Raw genomic sequence first — 21,000 nt, 5'->3', positions numbered from 1 at the left:
GCAAAACACAATTATCAGGAAGAAGGGTCACAAAACAATTCAAATTCTTTGTCAAAGAACTAACAGACAGTAGGTTGGTATGAAGTTTAGGGACATGTAAAACAGAAGACAGAGTTATATCATTGGTCACTCTAACTGTCCCTTTCCCAGCAATGGGAATATGTGAACCATCTGCTTTTGAGATTCTGTCTCTACCAGAATACAATTGATAGGAACTGAAAAGGGTAGGGGCATTAGTCGTGTGCTCAGATGCTCCTAAGTCTTTAATCCAAGGAGGTCTCTCCTTACCTAAAGTGGATGCAAGATTTGCAGTTGCATATGAACTACCTGTATGTGCAAAGGAAGTGGTGTAGCTGGCTCCTGCATTTTGTTGTCCATCTGGAAGGATAGTGCTAAGTGAATCTTTCTTATTCATAAGCTGTCCAAACCTGTCCAGTTCTGTCCTCACTGTTGCTACTACAATGGATTCCCAATCAGTTTGGGAAAGAGGGACCGAAGAGTCTTTTGTAGTGGCTACATTTGCATTTCCCTTATTGTTCCTTATCCGGGCAGGCATAAGATTTGGATGAAGCTTCCAGCAAGTGTCCCTGGTATGCTTAGGCTTCCCGCAATAATCACACACCAAGTCCTTATTTTCCCTTCTAGTCTCACTACTTCCCCTGTCTCCATTCGGCTTAGGTTTTGTTGTACCAACCATAGCCGACTGGTCAATTCCAGGCTGTCTCAGCATTACATTCCTCCTACTCTTCTCTCTAGAGACAAAGGCATAGGCTTTAGAGAGTGTCACACCCTCCCTAGAAAGAATGTGCTGTCTAGCAATGTCGAATTCAGGGTTCAACCCTGCCAAGAACTCAAAAACCCTATTCCTCTCTACCAGTCTATGATAGGTTGTTGCATCATTTACACTTTCCCATACCACAGTTTCTAAGTGATCTATTTCCTGCCATAGGTTTTTCAGCATGGAGAAATACACAACAAGAGGTTTTTCTTCCTGTTTCATACTTATCACCTGATTCCTTAACTAATAGGCTCTGGCTTCATTTTGTTTATGAGAGTAGGTTTCAGTCACTTCATCCCAAATCTCCATAGCAGTATTAGCCCATAGGAATTTTTTTGCAATATGAGGTAACATAGAATTACAGAACCAGGACATTACCATGTAATTCTCCTGCACCCATTAGAAAGAGTCTGTATTAGGTTTCTTCTCTTCCCTAGTGAGATACGCTAATTTTCCACGGGCACCAATAGCCATCTTAGCTGATTGTGCCCACTCCAAATAATTTGTACCATCAAGTTTTACTATAGTAATGATCCCTGACCCAAAAATATCACTACTACCTCTAACACCCAGTCCCACAGTACCGATATATTTCATCTCGGTGTTCCAACTCTCCATCTTACTTCAAATAGTTCAACAGTAAGAAAAAATAGATTGGGAACCTTCCAAAAACAATTTAATATCACACACACAGAAACAAACCCTTCCGGAAGAAGAAAACCCTAGTTGGAGAGAAATCTCTCTCCTTCCCACGCCTCCCAACAGAGAGAAGAGTGAATCAATCACTCCAAGAGGCTCAGAAAAATCCAGAAACCAAACTGCACTCTTCAGGAAATCAAAAGAAAGCTAACAATACCTGGCCGTCCAAGATCATATAAAAAACAAAGAGTCCAACTTTTCAGGGACTCTTCCCCGTACTCCAATTCTTCCTGATTTTGTTGCCGAATAGTAGATCACCTTCCTGATGACTAGATTCCACCAAAAAATCCAAGAACCAGGCAATTTACAGCAGATCGATCAGCCCTTTATTACTTCATGTAGTTGGCTGATCTAGGGCTGCATGAGAATGCTTCTAGAAACCCTAGCCACCGCTCTGATACCAAGTAGAAAGCTTGCTGAATTAAAAAATATGAAATAAAAGGAGTTTCTTGAAGAAAGAAGGAAGAGAAATGGAGAAGAAGAGAAGAAGAGAAGTTGAAAAGAAAGGGGAGCAAAAATCTGGTCGCCCCCTTCACTTATTATTTATACTAAAAATAATAGAGCAGTACAAAGACAACTATGCCTTTATAGGGCGGCAAGACATAAAACAGCATATATAAGACACAAAAACATAATAAAATTTGGACTCACATAATTACTGTGGTCCCCACCTCCTATCTAACAACTAACATAAAACATCTACTCATAAAAAACATCATAAAACTGATTAATCTTCAACAACTTCCATTTACCTCCCATCTCCTCCTTCCACCATTCTTTAGCAGACTGCAGAAACCTGGGATATAACGTCATATATTTACAAAGCCGAAAGGAATGGAGCCTCCTCTAAGAACCTCATGACAGATGCTAATAGACCAATTGTCAGATATGAGTACAAAGGAGGAGATTGAGAATTGGTCTAGGTGAACCTAGCATGTAACATGGGGATTTCTTTTAGCTCACTCATTAATGAAGCTATTTAATTTCCTCATACTGGTTGAGAATGGGTGATTAGGGTTAGTCGATTCTTTTGTGAATCTGGTTACATTGAAATCACCACCAAGGAGACAAGGACTCTCCCACAAAACCTATTATTGTCACCAAAATTCCTCCACAAAGCTTCTCTCTCTATATACCTGTTGAACCATACACATTAGTCAGGACCTAGGAGAAACCATCCTCTCTTCCTTATATTTTCACAGGTACTGAGAATTGCCCCACAAGCTGCTCGGTACATTCAAATACATCTTCTTTCCACAAGGTAATAATTCCCCCTGAGGTTTCCCAAGCTGAGCATATAATCTAATTGATATATCTTGAGACCCAAATACTCCTAATACATCTCCTATCTATTTCTGACAATTTTTATCTGTTGGATCAAGACTATATCCGACGTCTCCTTTTTAAATATATTTTTTATTACTCTTCTCTTATTCGCACTCCCTAGATCCCTTGCATTTCTTTTTAAATACCCTGCTTACCTTCTGTTTTCTCTTTTTCTCTTCCTCTTCCTTATCATGGATCACAAGCTCACTTCTTTTCTTAGTTTCTATCTCAACTTTTCAACTTGAATATACAAATGTTTCCTTTTGAGATTGATATACCTAGCTTTTTGGCAAATTCCCTAACAGAATCCTAGGTGGGCTTTAGGGGTGAAGGATGGCCTAAATCACCTTCTATGCGGAGTGCCTGGTCAACTTGTGCAGGCCTTTTACAACATCAATATTCTTCCACTATCTCTCCAGGTTTAATAACCTCACTTTCCTCTTCCTCATCTTTCACATCCACCTGATCCCCTACAGATTCTAGTGACTCAAAAGACTGACAACAATGGTATCAACAATAGGGTTCACTTAAGGGTTAGTCGTCAATCCTACAGAGCTAGGACACATATTAGAGACACTGTTGGTACCAGGAGGACAATACAATAAACAAGGAGAGAGAGAAGGAGCAAGGGAGAAAGACAAAACAACTCCATGAACTGCCCCCAAGTAAATTGAGTCCCTAATAGCAAAGCATGATTTCTGGGGAGTCATAGCTTGTCGAGAACAAGAAGGTGAACTTGGTGCAACCTCCCCTCCCACAATATCTTTTATCGGATCTAGGGATTTAGGCTTTACATCCTTGAGTACACCCTAATTTGCTTCTTCATATTCAGAGTTGATATCCCCTGGCTTGGTCTGGTAGTGTCTTGAAGACTTTTGCTCTTCATTGGAGAAAAGAAAGAATATCAGTGTTCAGATCAGTATCACCGATAGGCTTCAGGCTACCAATACTGGAAGCACTATCAAAAGATTCATATTCTAAACTATCTTCTTCATCATTTATGCATGAAATCCATCCTTTATCCAAAATGTCTTTATCTTGACTGTCCACTCTCTGAAATAATGTGGATTGAGATTCTCAACTTTAGGCGCCATTACTTGGCTGTCAAGCATGAATACACAGGTTTGAGAATGGCCACTGTGCAAAACATGCGTTAGGATTGTATCCAGTCCACCCCTCTCAAGATCCAGGTAGCTGGAACCAGCATTGGGTAATGGCCTTTTTTTAGGCTTCTCATTTTCTTTTCTTTGAATTGGCTGCCACACTAGATTCCTACTTGTTGGTTAAGCCCTTGATTTTCCTTTCATGGTGTTGAATGAGGGAGAAGATGATAGATGATAATAATTATCCACAATCTTCTCCTTATTTATGGCCTCATGTGACCACTTAAAGAGGCACCTGATTCAAGTTGCCTTATAACCCAGTTAAGTGGCTTGGCTTGATTGGAATTCACCTGTTTAGGGTGGACAAAGGTGGTTTGTCCATATAGGATAGGAGGATAGGCATTTTGCACCTCCCACCTATCAGTGGTTTAAATGCTGTGCCTAGGTGCACAGGTGAGGTGCATTTTAAGGTTGTGCCTTGCCAAGGTCTTGGTGCAGCCCCCTTTGAAATGACATGTGCCTAGTGTATCTTGCACTTAAGTTCAGGCATGCACCTCAGTTAAATTTTGTGCTTTTTTGCCTTTTGAAGTACACTGGATGGGTGAGAATCCCCCTTTTCCTAATGTTGTTCATTTGTTCTTCTTAATACAAGAATTTTTTGAAAGATAAGGAACTACAATTAAAATTATAGAACCAATATTTTGTGTATGAATTAAAAATTTAAGACTATAGCATGGACTTGTTTGTGCTTACCTCAAGGGGCTTGGTACAATACTACAATGGTGGCTTATAGAACTAGGAATGCAAGATGTTTAACACTACATTAGCTATTTGAAGTAGTGCGATTGGGAAAGGAATAGAGATTGAAAGTTTCACATACTTAAATTGTTTAGTGGCTTGAGCATGTTCTATATGTTATTTTTTATTGGGCAAATTTCTTAAACCACCCTTATGGTTTAGCTAATTGACTAACTCACCGTTACTGTTTACATATTGTCTTAAAGCATCCCTACTGTTTCTGGCAATTGTCTAAAACATCCCCTACCGTTAACTCTCCGCCATAAACTGTTTACATGTGGCATCACGTGACTGATACATTTTTCAAAAATCCCTAAAATACCCTTTTGTCACAGAGAACTCAGGGCATCGAGACCGGGAGCAGAACTTAGGGCAAAGCTGGGAGGAACTCTGCTTTCTCTGAGTTCATCAGCTAGGATTTGTGAGTCGATGATGATAGAGTTTCAAACCAAAGCGCAATGGAACCAAAGATTGCCTTTTTCTTATTTTGTTTTTCTCTTTTTTATTCCCGGTTTATAGGTAGGCGTTTTCTGTCGGTTTTCATTCTTGGTGACTTCCTGTCTTTGATTGCATTTTGTCGGAAGGGAGGAAAAAAAGAGGAGAAAAAAATTAGAAACCTAGTTCATTCTTGGTTCAAACAATCCAAATCATGAAAGAGAGAACAAAAGAATTTTCAGGAACTCCATCTCAGTCTTAGTGGGATAAGGATCTCTGGTGAAATCCAAGACTGGAATGTTGGGCGGTTCCTATAGTTCTGATTCTGGAAAGAGTTTGCATTTCACCTTGACCATAATAAACTTGGCAGAATTGGGCAACGGGAGGCTGAGCTTCTTGTTCCAGGAGGGGGGCAACTCCTGCCCTGTGTGTCCATGCTGGTGGAGCATGAGTTCTGGGTTTATTTGCTATCCAGCTAATTCTGTTGTCTCACAAATCCAACAGATTAGGGGAAATGGCCTCCATCTGAAGGATTTGGTTGTATTTCTTCCGGAGGGCTCAGAGGCACTTGTTGATGAGACTCAGGATGGGATCATTTGTGACTTCTGAGGACGCCGAGGCTACCATTGCTGTTGGTGACACCCTGGTTCACTCCCTTCTAGACCACAACAGAGATCCAAAGTATAGGAGATTGAAAAGATCCTCAAGAATGGCTTCGTCATGGTCCCTGTCCGGCCTGCTTTCCTTTAGTTCTCCACCATCCTCTTTACTGTCCTTAACCTTGTTGTCTACGATAGGGGGAGTAGCAGAGACTTGATGACGTTAGACGACAAGGTTGAGCTTCATTCTCTGCCTCATCTCTTCTTGTTTCTTCATTAGCTCAAACACCTATACAAACTAAAATGCCCTTCAATCCCTCCCTAAGCAAAAACCAAAAGAATCAAACCTTTGAACCAAACAAAACAAATCCACAGTTTGAACCTTTTTGCCCCATGAAGAGCTGTTAATCTCTCGTGCCACCTTCACTCCTTGCTCAAGCGCTTCTGGGTCGAAACCAGCTGCCATTGTCCACGGATTATCATTCCGAACCCACTGAGTTTCCTCTTTTGCAGCTGACCCGGGTGGAGGAACTTCGTGAGAAACTTGAGGAGTCGACGAAGGATAAGAAAACGGATCGGAATAACAATCCTCTACTGCTAAGGAGGCCGATGCTAGAGCAGAAGAAGACCTGCAGCATAGGCTCTTGTTATTGTTTTTTTAGACCTTAGATTGAGGGGTTGACAAAGCTTTTCGAACTCATCGATGACAGCAGTAACAATGGGCTTGGAGTGGAGAACCTCCTCTTGCTCCTTGTTGATGGGCTTTCCCTAATAAATGCCACGTAGAGGACGAAGGAGGAAAGAGATTACAATTCTTCAAGTTTTTCATCAGTTGGGTTTTATTTTGAAAATTTGAGGAACAGTGGAGGGAAAATTTGACATTTCATTTTTTTTTTCCTGTTAGCACTTAACAATGATGTCAATTGTCAGAAACAGTAGGGGTACTTTAAGACAATATGTAAACAGTAAGGGTAGAGCCAGTCAATTAGCTAAACCATAAGGGTAGTTTAAGAAATTTGCCTTTTTTATTTTATTTTATTTGTGCATGTTCACTTTGAAATTTGAATATGTTATATATATTATGTTTATGTATTTTAACTTGAGCTAATAGGCTTTTTAAACATTTAGTTTAAAATTATTATGTATGCATTTTTAATTTATATTAACATTTCTTGATTTATTTTGATTTTTTTTGCATATTTTGAAAATTTTAATAGTTTTGTGCCTTGCTTCAAAAAGGTTTGCACCTGAACTTGTGCCTTGTGCCTTGGGAAAAGCCATTTGTGCTTTTTTGCACCTTACATTTTTTAAATGCTGCCCCCAATACATATGGTTCTTGGGAATCGCATGGTTTAAGATCCAACGGCTGTTTTTTCTTCCCCATTTTGGTTAACCTGGCCATTACTTTTTAGGGAGTTGAAAGAATTTCTTTATAAGATAATTGCTTGCCCTTTCTTTGACTACCCATCCTCGGTTCGCCACATTGACCCACACATTCCATGTCATATTCCCTTGCTTCTCGACTCCATAAGTAGAGTCTGGTTTACACCAAGGACGACAACTAGGAGGCTTTATACTTTGTACCTTCCACAATCAACTCAATCACTCTAGGGATGTGATTGATCTCTATGCCTCTCACCTTTATCCTTGCCTCCCTTAGGCTGTGTTTTGTTTGAAGGAAAAGGTGGTTTGTATAGGTTTCCCTGTCTTTCCCTTCCTTTCCCTACCTTTTCCTTCAAACCAAACACAGCCTTAGATTAACCAGGTTGATGAATTCATCAGCTTCAATAAACCCACCACATACATTGTCAATAACTCTAAAGATATATTCTCTCCATAGTTGACCTCCCTTTCCTTATTGAATGATACAACCCACACTCCTTTCCAGCTTCTGCTGTTCTCATTCAAAGTTGCAACTGACATTCTCCACTTGGTATTCAATATCACCCTCTACTTTACTTTATGAGCTGACTCAGTTACCTGAGATTGTGCTCTCAAGGATTTAGAGAAGGGGATTTTCTCTTCAACTTCTCTTATAGGAAATCATCATCATCATTTAATCCTTATCTGGCTATCCCAACTATATGGGGTTGGCAACATGAATCTTGTTTCGCCATTCCATTCTGTTTAATGCTATATCCATTGTTAAATAATGAGCATTTAAATCTTTTCTAACAACTTTGACCCATGTCCTTTTTTGTCTACCTAGCCCTTCTAGCCCCTTCTACTTGCAACAGATCACTTCCTCTATGGGTGTTATTAGTGGTCTTCTATGCACGTGACAAAACCATCTTTGTCTACTTCCTTTCATTTTTTCACCTATTGGAGCTACTCGGTTTTTCGAATGACATCATTTCTGACCCTGTCCATTCTAATTTTTCCACTCATCCATCTCAGAATATGCATTTCTCTCGCTCTAGTTGTTTGGACATGTTTCTTGACTGCCCAACAGTTTGCTCCTTACAACATAGCTGACCTTACAGCTATTTCATAAATTTTTCCTTTTAATCTAAGTGGTATTGTCTATCACATAAAACTTTGGATCCACCATTCTATTTTGCCCATTCTGCTCTAATTCTATGGGCAACATCGTCCTCAAACTTTCCCATGTTATGAATTATTGAACCAAGGTGCCGAAAAAGGTCACATTGTGTAATTTCTTGATCTCCAATCCTAAGTGTATCCTCATTTGACTCCTATTATTACTAAAATTACATATCGTATATACCGTTTTAGTCCTACTTATTTTAAAACTGCTTGTTTGTAGTGTATTTGTCCATAAACTTAATTTTGCATTTATCCCCTTATTAGTTTCATTAATTAAAACAATGTCATCAGCAAACATGCACCATAGGACCTCCCCTTGAATATGTTTAGCCTATTCATTTACAAGAAAAATGAGTTCCATATATTCCCATGACATTTTTGCTAGCACGTTCCATCTGGATGCCTTTTTTTCTTCCAGAATACAAACAATTTATCTCCCTCCCTTGCCAAATTTTTCTCCCAGTTGAATGAATTCCACTTCTAGTTGCTCTTCTTCGTGCTACAAAAAATATATTTTTTTTTCTATTACTGCTGCATTCATCCCTCCAATGACTCATTTCTACCAAAAGAGCTCTTTCTACAAATCCCTTCCACCATGTTAGGCATCTACTATCCAGGTATACCACTCCTTTTCCCACCTCTTGAATCTTCAAACCAGTCATCCTTTTTACAGAGATCTGCTCCGGGTGTAGTGTTTTAGCCTCAATCAAAATCTATTTTCTCCACTTAGTCCTAGTCCATCCTTTCTCCATTCTTCCTCAGCTTTCAGCCTTTTTCCCTTTTTAACAGGGTTCATAAAACTTTATACTACCTGCACTCCTTACTTGATGTAAGATTATGCTATGCTTGGAAGTGCTTATGTTAAAATTAAGTGCTTATTAGAATAAGCACTTATTTGCATTTGGCACCCAGCTTTTTCAAGTGCTTATTTTAAAAAATAAGCAGGCGTTTGGTAGTTTTTTCCTCCAATAAGCACTTGTGATTTTTTTTGTCCATTTTCTTTCAAATTTTAAATATATACCATAAATTTATGTCTAATGAAGTTTGGTAATTGAGACATTGTCACCACTGACCCTGGTGATATAAGCTCGTGGTAGTAGGGAGCTCTGCTAGCAATGGAAGTCTTCAAGGTCAAATTAACAATGGAAGAAACAGCCATGGGAGCTCTGCTTGCAGACTCGCAGTTCAAGTTGCCCTAGTTTTCTTCTTTGTATCATTTGTAGCATTACTCCCTAGTCCTGTTTACTCGCAGGAGCTTCTGATCGCCAATGCCGAGCAGAGAGATTTCTCTCTTTTATGAGTACTTCTTTTTCTTAGCAAGTTCAAAGTAATGATATAAAGGAGCCGGTAACTGAGATTTTGATTTGTGGTCTTTGATGGTACTCTGCTTATTGATTAAACTGGAACGCAATTATCCACTCAAGTAATCAGATTGCGTAAGTTTATAGTTCATTGTTGTTTGGATTTTGGAATCTTTCCTTCGTGATGTGTAGACTATGTGCTGGAAGTTTGATGAAGGCAGCAGTTAGTTTCTGACCATTCACAGCTCATGGAAAAATGTAATCAGACCATACCAGCTTGACGACGATGTGGTCGGGTGACATGCCAGTGAAGTTGCTGCAGAAGATGAAGAGGGTGATGGAGAAGAAACAGTCGATGGACTAAACCCTAGGTTTTTTTTACATTTGAATGGCATTAATGGAATTATAAAAACTTATTGGGGACAGTTTTGGTAGAAAAAATGGAACAAGTGCTTATTGTTTAAGCACTTAAAAAAGGTGGGAATTTGGGCTTAAAAATGAGCACTTATTTCGGGCTTATTTCCCAGACACCACCAAGTGCTTAATGGTGTTGTCCCAGCCAGAAATAAGTGCTTATTTGAATAAGCACTCCCAAATGTGGTCTTAATTGTATTATTACTAGTATAGCTTATATATATTTATGTACAAGTATTATTTAGTCTAGCTGATACAAGTGCACATTTTTTGTAAGGAAAAAGTGTTTGACAGTTCAGACATGGACATAATGCATATTTGTTTTTGTGTGCACACTTGGGAGGAGTGGAGGTTGAGGTGATGACTTGAGTAGTTATCTCTTAGACACCTAGACTATGCTATGCATGCCAAACAAACTAAGAAATCATGAAATGGAGGGTGTTTTTTTATTTTTATTTTATTTTTTTTTGGGGGGGGGGGATATACTTGGGGCAATCACATGCTGAAAATGGAAATCGTCCATTGTCAGGTTTCATATTTCTGACATCTTGAGTGTTGGGATCCAAAACATTGGTTCTATTCTTATAGAATATTTAAACCTTCTTAAACATTGCAGGATATCTTTTGTTCCTGATTTTATGTGGCAAGTGAATCGCTTCTTAGTTTGCATGATCCTTCACCTTCTGTCTTTTAGGATGGAGAGTCAGGATGGAGCAGCTTGCACAGGGCTCTTCATTTTGGTCATCTTGCTATGGCAAGCATTCTTCTCCAATCTGGTGCTTCTCTTACGCTTGAAGACTCTAAATGTCGATATCCTGTTGATCTACTTTCTGGACCTGTGTTTCAGGCTGTTGAGAATGGACGTGATTCAGGTAAACCTGTCTGGAATAGCAACAGTTTCTATTTTTTATGCTTATATAGTTATTGATCTTTCAAAAAAAAGTAATTGATCTTTCTAGTGGGCATAGATTGGTCCTAGTGATATCTTTGATGAATTCCTTTGTTATTTTAGTTGTTACAGAGGTCTTCAGCTGGGGAAGTGGTGCCAACTATCAACTTGGAACTGGAAATGCACATATACAAAAATTGCCATGCAAAGTTGATTCACTTCATGGAACTTATATTAAGTTGATTTCTGCTGCTAAGTTTCATAGTGTAGCAATTGGTGCTCGTGGAGAAGTGTACACCTGGGGATTTGGAAGGGGTGGTCGCCTTGGACAACCTGATTTTGATATTCACAGGTAATTTGGATCTACAAAATCCTCCTGGGACAAATTAGCACTCAAGAACAAAGTCTTTGCTTCTCTCTTGTGCTTGTTGTGCACATGTACCTTGTGTTTCTTGTAATTGTTGTGAAATGCTATCTATTAATCTCTTTATATTTTTCCTTGGATGAATTATGCCTTTTTATTGATAAATACATATTATAACTTTAACTTCTAAAAAAAATACATATTATTAACTTTATTCTCATAACTAGTTAAAAAAATTCTTTATTGACATAATGGCAAAGTTGAACAGAAAACTACATTCACACTTGCAGCATGTCAATGTGTCAAACAAAAAGTAAAGCTTGATCACCGTAACTATCCATTTATAGCTTTACTTATCTTTTGGTATTCTGGAATTTAACTTCCTACGTTATTGATTTCTATGAAGGACAGAAATAACTCCTCTATTTACTTGGACCCCGATGGATTATTTTCTCCTATTTTTTCTTAAACAATAGATAACAAGATTGTTTTTAATCAAAGAAGAGGATAGATAGAAAATAGACATAGAAAATGACTTTATCCCAGGGTGCAGAGAGTTTCCCACAACATACATATTTATCTTTTATTTTAAGAAGAAATCTCCACTTCTTATTTTGGCCCAATCACCAAAATTTGGATGCATCTTAGCTCCCTAGCATGTTTTTTACCCTAAATGTCTTAGTGTCCATCACATATAGATTCTTGTGTAAGAATGCTACAAGGTATTTGGATCAAGTCTTAAGCAATGTTTAAAATGTTGGTGTCGTGGAAATGTCAATCATCCAAATTTAGGAAACATGTTGGAAATGTCGGATGGAAATATTGTAAAAATTATAGACATGGTGGAAAGTGAAAACGTTTTTTTTTTGATAAGCAACACTTTCATTGATTAGAGATTAGAGAGATTACAACAATCTGGAAACAGAAATTACAGTTCGTCCAAAAACAATTGGTCTCTATGCACAGCCTGTTTTGCCATGCAGTTTGCAACTTCATTTGCTGATCTTCTAACCCATTTAGGGTAGCTTCCACATCTTTGGCTAAGGACTGTATTTGCCTTAATGTCTGTCTTAAGCCCAAGCTCCTGGAATACTGCTTTTCAACCAAGAAATGACAATCTTAGCATCTCCTTCTACATCCAGCAGTTTGATTCCAAGAATTTTTGCTAATTCCAAACGTTGCAAAAGTGTCATAAGTTAAGCTGTGACAACCATTTGCTCCAATGGAACTTGAAAACAAAACTTTGATATTGTCCATTGAACTCTAAACTCCTCCAATTCCTGCTGGTCCAGAGTTGCCTAAGAAACTGCCTTCAAAATTCAACTTCAATCTTGGACTTAAGGGTGCTTTCCATTCCATCATAATCTTGTCCTTCATCTTTGAAGAGATAACAACTGCTCCCCAAGCTCTCAAGATGTCATTCAGATGGACTTCTTTGAACTCTTCCAGGGTTTTTACCCAACTAGCAACCTTTAGTTTTATAATGCCTACTAATTTACCCACTGACTCTCGTTTTTCCTTGAAGATTCTATCATTTCTCTCTTCCCACACTGCCCATAGAAGTGTTGCCCTTGCTGCCCTCCATAAAATTCTTCCTCTTATTTTAGGCTGTCTTAGAAAATTTGGACTAAATAACCCTTCCACCTCTTCAGGAGCCTCCCACCTGCAACTAACAAAAGAGTATACTTCCATCCAAACACAATTCACAAGTTTACAGGAGATTTATAAATGGGGTGCAGATTTACCGCTTTCCTTGCATAGAAAACACATATGAGGGGAAAGACATAAAAGGCCTTCACCTTCTTTTTTACAGTGTATCACAGGTGTTGATCTTGCCCAGAGCCACTTCTCAACAGAAGGCCTGAATTCTAGGAAGGACAGTTTGGCACCAAACTTCTTTCACAGGGAAAACCCTCCCCAATCCAACTGATCGAGAAGAGAGCTGAAGAAAGAACAGGAAAATAAGCCCAAGGGTGAAGGTGGCCAAACTTTGCTATCAACAACTTGTCCATCCAGGAAGACAGACTTGAGTTTGGACAAGAGGATAATTAGAGAGCTGCGTTCATTTTCTCTAAGACTCCTTCTAAAGCCGAAGTCCCAATCCAACCCAAGCGGAGAGGCAGACCAGAATTTAGAGATAGGTTCTAGCTTAGAATTTGAGGGATATGGCAAAGGGAAGATCTTTGGTTGGGGAATGCTATCTTCCAAAAAAAAGGAATTGTTCATTGAGGGTAGCATTCCCCAACCAAAAATCTCCCCAAAAAAGAACCTTGTTCCCACATCCCACATTGTACTTGATAAAGTTTAGAAAAGAGGTTTGAATTTCATGAGTAGCTTTCCAAGGAGAGAGTACTGAAGAGTTAGGACCAGTTATCTTCCATGTTAAGGTGCTAACTTTTAATGTTTTGTAGTGGTCAAGCTGCAGTTATCACTCCCCGGAAGGTGACTTGTGGTTTGGGATCTCGGCGAGTTAAGGCAATTGCAGCTGCTAAGCATCACACTGTTGTTGCAACTGAGGGTGGTGAAGTGTTCACTTGGGGGTCCAATAGAGGTAAACTGTTGGGGCATTTCTCATGTCTATGGATGTAAAGTTGTAAACCTGGTAATGGGGGGATACTTGAATTCCTTGTCAACATTTTTGTAGCTTGCCTGTTAAGAGGTGGGGTGGGGTGAAGAGACTTGGTTCTACCTACTTGATTCCTGTATTTGAAAAGAGAAAATATTTTCTGCTAATATGTTATGCATATATATCTAATTGGAAAATAATGGATTTACCACTGATAAAATTATGCAGAGGGTCAACTTGGTTATACCTCTGTGGATAGCCAACCGACACCAAGGCGTGTTAGTTCCCTTAAGACAAAGGTAATTGCTGTTGCTGCTGCCAATAAGCACACAGCAGTGGTTTCTGACTCAGGTGAAATATTCACATGGGGATGCAACAAGGATGGCCAACTTGGTTATGGTACCTCCAATTCAGCTTCAAATTACACTCCAAGAGTGGTTGAATACCTGAAAGGAAAGGTCTTCTCAGGAGTCTCAGCAGCAAAGTATCATACAATAGTATTAGGGTCTGATGGGGAGGTAATGTTCCATATAACTATTAGTCTGATTAATATTTATGGCCCCATTTCAATGTTTTCTTTCTCTTTTGTAAATACCATATGTCAATGTTGTTCAATCTTATGTTGTTTCATTTTTTTTATGGTTGTTATACCATTGTACTTGAAACTGAGTCTGATCTTAGGTCAATCATTTCAAGTTTAAAATCGTAGGCAAAATCGAAATAATTGACAGTTTTCAATACTTAAAATCGAGGCTATCAGGTCATACCTATGGCTGTGGGTACTCAAATCTATTGATTACTTGATTTCATTTTCTGATTCATAAAGAAAATTAATGTTTTCAAGTTTAAAATCTTAGGCAATTCCCCAGCAATTGACACACTTTTCAATACTTCATCAAGGATTTCAGTTCTATTCTTCTGGCTTTGGACCCTCGAATCTGTTGAGTGCTTGATTTCACTTTCTATTTTGTACAGAAAATTATTATCCTTATATTGTTCCATGTCTAACTTTGAATATATTTTTTTTTTTAGTCTGCTTCTAGCGGAAACATTTCATCCAGCTGATTACTGCACTGATTGTATAGTTTAATTCCGAATTTATTGGTACATGCTAATATTTGTAATGCTTTTGCATTTTGGTCCATTGGGTCATTATGGCTTGCAGGTATTCACTTGGGGTCACCGGCTTGTAACCCCAAGGCGTGTAGTCATTGCTAGAAATACAAAAAAAAGTGGGTCTGCACTGCTCAAGTTTCATCGCATGGAACGACTTCATGTGATTGCAGTAGCTGCAGGAATGACACATAGCATGGCACTAACTGATGATGGTGCACTATTTTATTGGATTTCCTCTGATCCTGATCTGAGATGCCAGCAGGTTTGATTTGATCTATTGTGTGGATCTTATTCTTTTCTTGTCACCTCCCATTTGTTTCTGACCATATGCCATGCTTGGGTATTACATATAGCTGTGTTCTATGTGTGGAAGAAGTTTGGTAAGTATTTCTGCAGGGAAGTACTGGACTGCTGCAGTTACATCTACAGGTGATGTTTATATGTGGGATGGGAAGAAATGTAAGGGTGAGCTTCCTCTTCCAACTCGGTTACATGGTGTTAAGCGGGCTACTTCAGTTGCAGTTGGCGAAACACATTTATTGACTATTTGTTCTTTTTACCATCCTTTTTATCCTCCTAATATGGAAGAGAACTCTCAGAAGCTGAAATTAGATGCTGACTATGAATTAGAAGAGATAGATGAAGACTTAAATGAAATGCAAATGAAGGCAATATCGTCTGCTGTAAAACACAATGATGTGGCTAACAGACATCCACCAAGTTTAAGGAGTCTCTGTGAAAAAGTTGTCGCACTGTCTCTGGCTGAACCAAGGAATGCCTTACAACTACTTGAAATTGCAGATTCTCTAGGAGCAGATGATCTGAAGAAGCATTGTGAGGTAAGTATCGATATTCTTATGAATGATGGTGGTGATCCGAGTACTTGTACTCAACCACTTGATTTTCTTGCTTTCTTTCAAGAGGTGGGAAAATGGGTGCTGATATGCTTGAATCATATAAGAAGTTTCCTTTGTTAATGGGCACTGACAAGTCTCGCAACATGTGTTATGAGAATGCCTTTGATCAGGGCTTTTCATTTTCTTCTTTACAGGACCGTATCCCTAATGAATCTTATGCATTAAATGTTTTATATTTCAGACTGTTCTGCAAGGAAATTTAAAGTAATGCGTTTCTGTTCCAAAATACTACTGGAATCCAGTACAGAGAAGTCATTTAACATGCAATATATGAATGATAATCTCTTAATCAGACAAGTAGCTCAATCATACCTGTACTTGTATTTTGAAGCAAAAGTGATACATATGATTGGACATTCTTTCCAATTAAATAAAATTTTCGTGAATATTCAATGAACTTCTGAACTTCTAATAGGTTAAATAATTACCATCATCTGATTTATACCCTCTTTGAACCATCTGCTATATTTTGTTCACAAACCTATGGAAAAACAATAGATTACATAAAATTTTCTGGTTGGCTCAATTTTTTTTTCTTTGTTCTACTGGGTGCCCAAAATGAAACAGTGGCTCCTACTCTCATATGTAGGGGTGTCAATTGGACTGGATTTGGTCCCATCCCATCCAGTCCAATGTGAGTCCATTATAAATGGACCAGGTCCAATCCAATCCAATGAATATTTTGGACCATTTTGGACTGGACCGTCCATTGTGTTCAAATTCGTTTTAATTTAGATTTGTTTCAACCCAAACCCCGTCCATTGACACCTATATTCTATCTTATATCAATGGACCAGATATTGGCTTAATCCAACCCAATCTAATAAATATTGTGAACCGGATTGGTCCAATCCAGTAGATCTTGTTGGTCCGTCCAATCCGTCCAAATTGATTTTGGACTGGATGGGGTCCAATCCAAAACCGGTCCATTGACACCCTTACTCATATGCTCCTCCATGTACACACATGTAGAGGCAGGGAAGATCGGTGTTCCATCTTCCATCCTGACAAGTGTGCCTCATTTATTTTCCAATTTGCATGCTTTCATATAATGGAATCAGGTTACTTATCTCAAGTATCTGATTGTACTTTTGAAAACTTGTGTGGCCATGCAGGATATGGTTATTCGCAATCTTGATTATATTTTCACAGTTGCTGCACAGACCATTGCAAGCACATCACTAGATGTTCTTGCTAATCTTGAGAAAATATTGGATTCAAGGTCCTCTGAGCCATGGAGTCACCGTAGGCTCCCAATTGCAACAGCTACTTTTCCTGTCATTGTTAACAGTGAAGAGGAGGATAATGAGAGCGAATGCCTTAAGATTCGTGACAATCCTGCAAAATCTGTCTTGAGGGTTAATTTTCCCCAGCCCTCCGACTGCTTTTTGGAGTCTGATAATGGTGCCAACCAAGCTATTTTGAAACAAATTCGAGCTCTGCGGAAAAAGTTGCAGCAGATTGAGGTACTTGAGGCTAAGAGATCAAATGGCCATCCCCTTGATGCCCAACAAATTGCAAAACTCGAGATGAGGCCAACTCTTGAAAGCTTGCTTTCTGAGCTTGGTGTTCCAGTGAAGACACAAGAGAAAGAATCATCTCCAGTTGTTCTAGAAGGAAAAGGTAGTAACAAGGTTGAGGTATCAAGAAAGCAAAGGAGAAAGAGTAAGAAGGTGACACAGGTAGAAGCAGCTGTTGGACATTGTGAGGCTGTCTTAGAACCAGACCCTGTAAAGGGCTTTGTGGATGTTGAGGTCTCTCAAATTCTAAAACAAAAGGTCAGTTTTTCAAGCTTCATATGCACCTTTTGTTCATCTATTCTTGTTGGGTTCCACACATATGATTTGAATCAAACTGTCTAACTGAGTAACAACAGTTATCATATATAAACCGAATAATGGGAACATGGTGCACAGTTCTGTCAGATTGACAAAACCAAGGGGTTGTACTGGTAACCTGGTGACCAAATGACATTTATTGGGCTCAGTTAATTGATGATTTTTATGGTCTGCGTGAGTTAAACCTGATCCAGTCAGTATTCTGGTTTTCTGTCTGGTCCGAGTCTGACAACACTGATGGTGCACATGGAAGAATTCGAGATCTGATATTCAAATGGATCCCAACTGGGTGTTCCCATATACTGAAATCAGTTTTAACAACTTAATTGATCCCATTTCTTTTGAAAAAATCAATGGAACAAAAAGAGATAATCCAGAAAAGTGTTCATATGTTGGCTTTACTATTGTTTGATATGCCACCTTGGTAAGATTTTCCTGATGCAAACCCAAAATCCCCTCAAATGTGGGCACAGATTGAAAATGGCACTCCATCTGCTCATATTGAAAGTATAGTTTCTATTATCTATATCCAGAAATGGCACTTAATTTTTCTGCATTATGACTTATCATAGGTGGAATATATGGAAATTGAAGGATCTGGGAGCTGCCAGATAGCTGATTCTCCTCCCTGCATACTGAAGCAAGAAATTCCTGAATCTGGGAAGAACAAGAACTCCTTTGCAACTTTGACCAAAAAGAAGAACAGGAAAGGAGGCCTTTCAATGTTCTTGAGTGGTGCTCTTGATAATGTTCCCAATCATGTTTGTCTCTCATCGCTAACACCCAAAAGTGAGGGCCCTGCATGGGGTGGGGCAAAGGTTTTGAAAGGACCTGCTCTCCGTGAGATCCAGAATGAGCAGAGCAACACAAAAGAGAGTCAGCCAAGTAGGAAGGTGATGGATGAATTTGAGGATCCTTGTGAAGGAAGAAGTGGGCAAATCCGATTGAGTTCATTTCTTCCAGTGAAGACAAGATCCATCCCAATAACTGTCGCATCAACTCATGCATCTCCAGTTTCTGATGGAGAGAAAAGTACACCTCCTTGGGCTACTTCTGGGACTTCTCCCATCTTTACTCAGACATCATTTCGTGACATCCAAATGCAGCAGGTATATATTTTATATATTTGTATTCAGAACATTAAACATTTATACTGTGTTTTCAATCTCTCATTCACTGGCAGAACAAGGATCTGGGCCATCTAGCCCTCTTGGCAGATCAGTTTTCCCTACTGACCCAACAAACTTCCAAATGAAATTCTTCTCTGAACCAGTCTGGTTTAATTGGAAGTCTTTCTGCTGTAGATATCTTTTTATTACATCAAGTCAAAAAGGGAAAAAAAAAGAGCTAACTTGGAAAGAAAGTTGCTTCAGGGAGAAAACGGATAAAATACATTTCTTAAGCATGAAATCAATAACTCTGTTTTTATGCTGTTTGAAACCGTTTAAGCTTCCTGATTGCCGATTGCTGTAGGGGATGCCAAGACTGGACCTGAACACAGAACCTTAGCCTAGGCCCATAAATTTGTGGGCCAGATGATTTGGCCTTCCAGGCTTGGGCTAAGAATGATCACCTCTATCATAAACCCCATGGTCCTCTCCATTTTCTGAACATATCCCAATGTTCTCAACCAGAAAATAATTTTTGCTAATGCAAGCATTAGATCACGAGTGATCCAGTGTAAATCTCACACACTAGATGATTATGTGTATCTTCTCTACTAATGGTATTAGTTAGTGCTTTTCTTTGGTTTAGTAAATACCCATATGACAAGGTTTTTTTTGGCCAAAATCCTACATAAGTAGCACCATGTGGTAAGTTAACTGCTCCACAGGCAAACTCATTTAAGCATGTCTGCTTGATCAAAGATGAATTATTTTGATAGGGATTTATACATCCACATGACTCACACAATAATTGTGTGTGTATATTTTATTTTTAAAAGGGAAACCATGCATAGAACACACTCTTTTGAGTTGCATGGTTAAAAAAACTAAAGAAAAAAAAAACTACAGAACACCATTGAATGGGTTTCACTTAAAAAAGAAATCAGTTTCTCCCTTCCATTTCACTAGTATAATCATACTTTACCTTTTCTCAAAGAGAGAGAGAGAGAGAGAGAACTGTTTGAAAAGATACCAGAACACCATCTTTCTGGTATCATGGTCTATTTTCTTGACATTGTACTACACAAGTCCATCTGTTGTATGCAGCACATTGATGCTAATTTCTTCTGGGTTTTCTCAACAGGAGAAACATCATGGCCTTTCTCATAGCCCAAAGAAAAGAACTGCTGGGTTCTCAGTTTCATCTGGCCTGGGCTCTCCATCAGATTCTGCTAACACTAACCGCTGGTTCAAGCCAGATATTGACTCTCCTCCGTCAATCCGTTCAATTCAGATAGAGGAAATGGCTATGAAGGATCTAAAACGCTTCTACAGCAGTGTTAAGCTTGTTAAAAACCAAGGGTAGGTCTTTTGACGTCTTCTGAGGGCAAATTTAGCTTCCTTTCTTATTCTCCCCTTAACCCTTTGTAAATTTGGTTGTACAGATAATCTCACCCTACATTCAGTTTTGTTACACATGCAGGAATAGTTATAGACTTATAGGTCAACTGTAGTCCTTTGACTCTCCTCCCATGTGGCTGCACTAAATTTGATTTAGAAAAATTTCTTTATTCTCTCTTTTCTTCTACAAATAAGCCAATACTTCGTCATTTGGTTGATCTTATCTGGGTCCCATACTACATTTGTGATAAGGATGATCATGGAGATAGTTGTGTGCTTGTTCTCTGGACCAGGGGATGCAAGTAGGTGATGCTTGTGAGGTCTGGGCCAAGACAGGCAAGTAGGTCATGCTCAGGTGAATTGGCTGGATTCAGGCGTAGAAGATCATCCTTCATTGGCCTGCTCCAATAACATTTTCAGATTCTACTCAAATATTGGGCATATCGCATCCGTATCAAAGGGTCCGATTCACTATAGAAGGCCACCTTGGGGCTTTTGAACCTTTGAGATGATAGAAAGGATCCTCATTGTTCCATTTGAGTAATTTTGATCCTTGGGGGCTTTCGTTTTTGGGATTTTGAGAGGGGGGAAAGTTGATCAAATGGAATTAGGAATCCCATTGACCAAGAAATCCATGTTTTTTTTCTAATTCATATGGGAACCAAGGAAAGTTTATTTTCTTGGGAATCACTTACCTGGGTAAATGATACCCAACTCCCGGGTGGGTAAATTAACTTTCCTATTTTGAGAAAGTTGCCAACATTTGGATAAAACAAAAATGTCTTTTGATAATGGGAGTTTTA

At 38.9% G+C, this 21,000-nt stretch overlaps 1 protein-coding gene across 5 annotated transcripts in view; it reads left to right on the top strand.

Annotated features, from left to right (window-relative positions):
* Positions 1–20,367, top strand: part of LOC104604114 (uncharacterized) — a 29,095-nt gene extending 8,728 nt beyond the window's left edge. For 3 of the 5 annotated variants that reach the window (XM_088898984.1, XM_010268336.2, XM_019198899.2), the window contains 9 exons: positions 10,695–10,872; positions 11,013–11,241; positions 13,665–13,804; positions 14,048–14,337; positions 14,985–15,197; positions 15,289–15,774; positions 16,968–17,630; positions 18,263–18,799; positions 19,941–20,367. In XM_088898984.1, the coding sequence (XP_088755110.1) occupies positions 10,695–10,872; positions 11,013–11,241; positions 13,665–13,804; positions 14,048–14,337; positions 14,985–15,197; positions 15,289–15,774; positions 16,968–17,630; positions 18,263–18,799; positions 19,941–20,162 (2,958 nt within the window). In that variant the 3' untranslated portion in view covers positions 20,163–20,367. Of the gene's footprint in view, positions 1–9,798; positions 9,958–10,694; positions 10,873–11,012; positions 11,242–13,664; positions 13,805–14,047; positions 14,338–14,984; positions 15,198–15,288; positions 15,775–16,967; positions 17,631–18,262; positions 18,800–19,940 lie in introns of those variants that run through there. The other 2 variants (XM_010268340.2, XM_088898985.1) reach the window with 2 other exon arrangements.
* Positions 20,368–21,000: the final 633 nt, after the last annotated feature.

This window comes from Nelumbo nucifera, chromosome 2 (genome assembly GCF_055504915.1).
Source record: "Nelumbo nucifera cultivar China Antique chromosome 2, China Antique-T2T, whole genome shotgun sequence".
NCBI lineage: Eukaryota > Viridiplantae > Streptophyta > Magnoliopsida > Proteales > Nelumbonaceae > Nelumbo > Nelumbo nucifera.
This window is presented reverse-complemented; position numbering and strand designations above follow the sequence as displayed.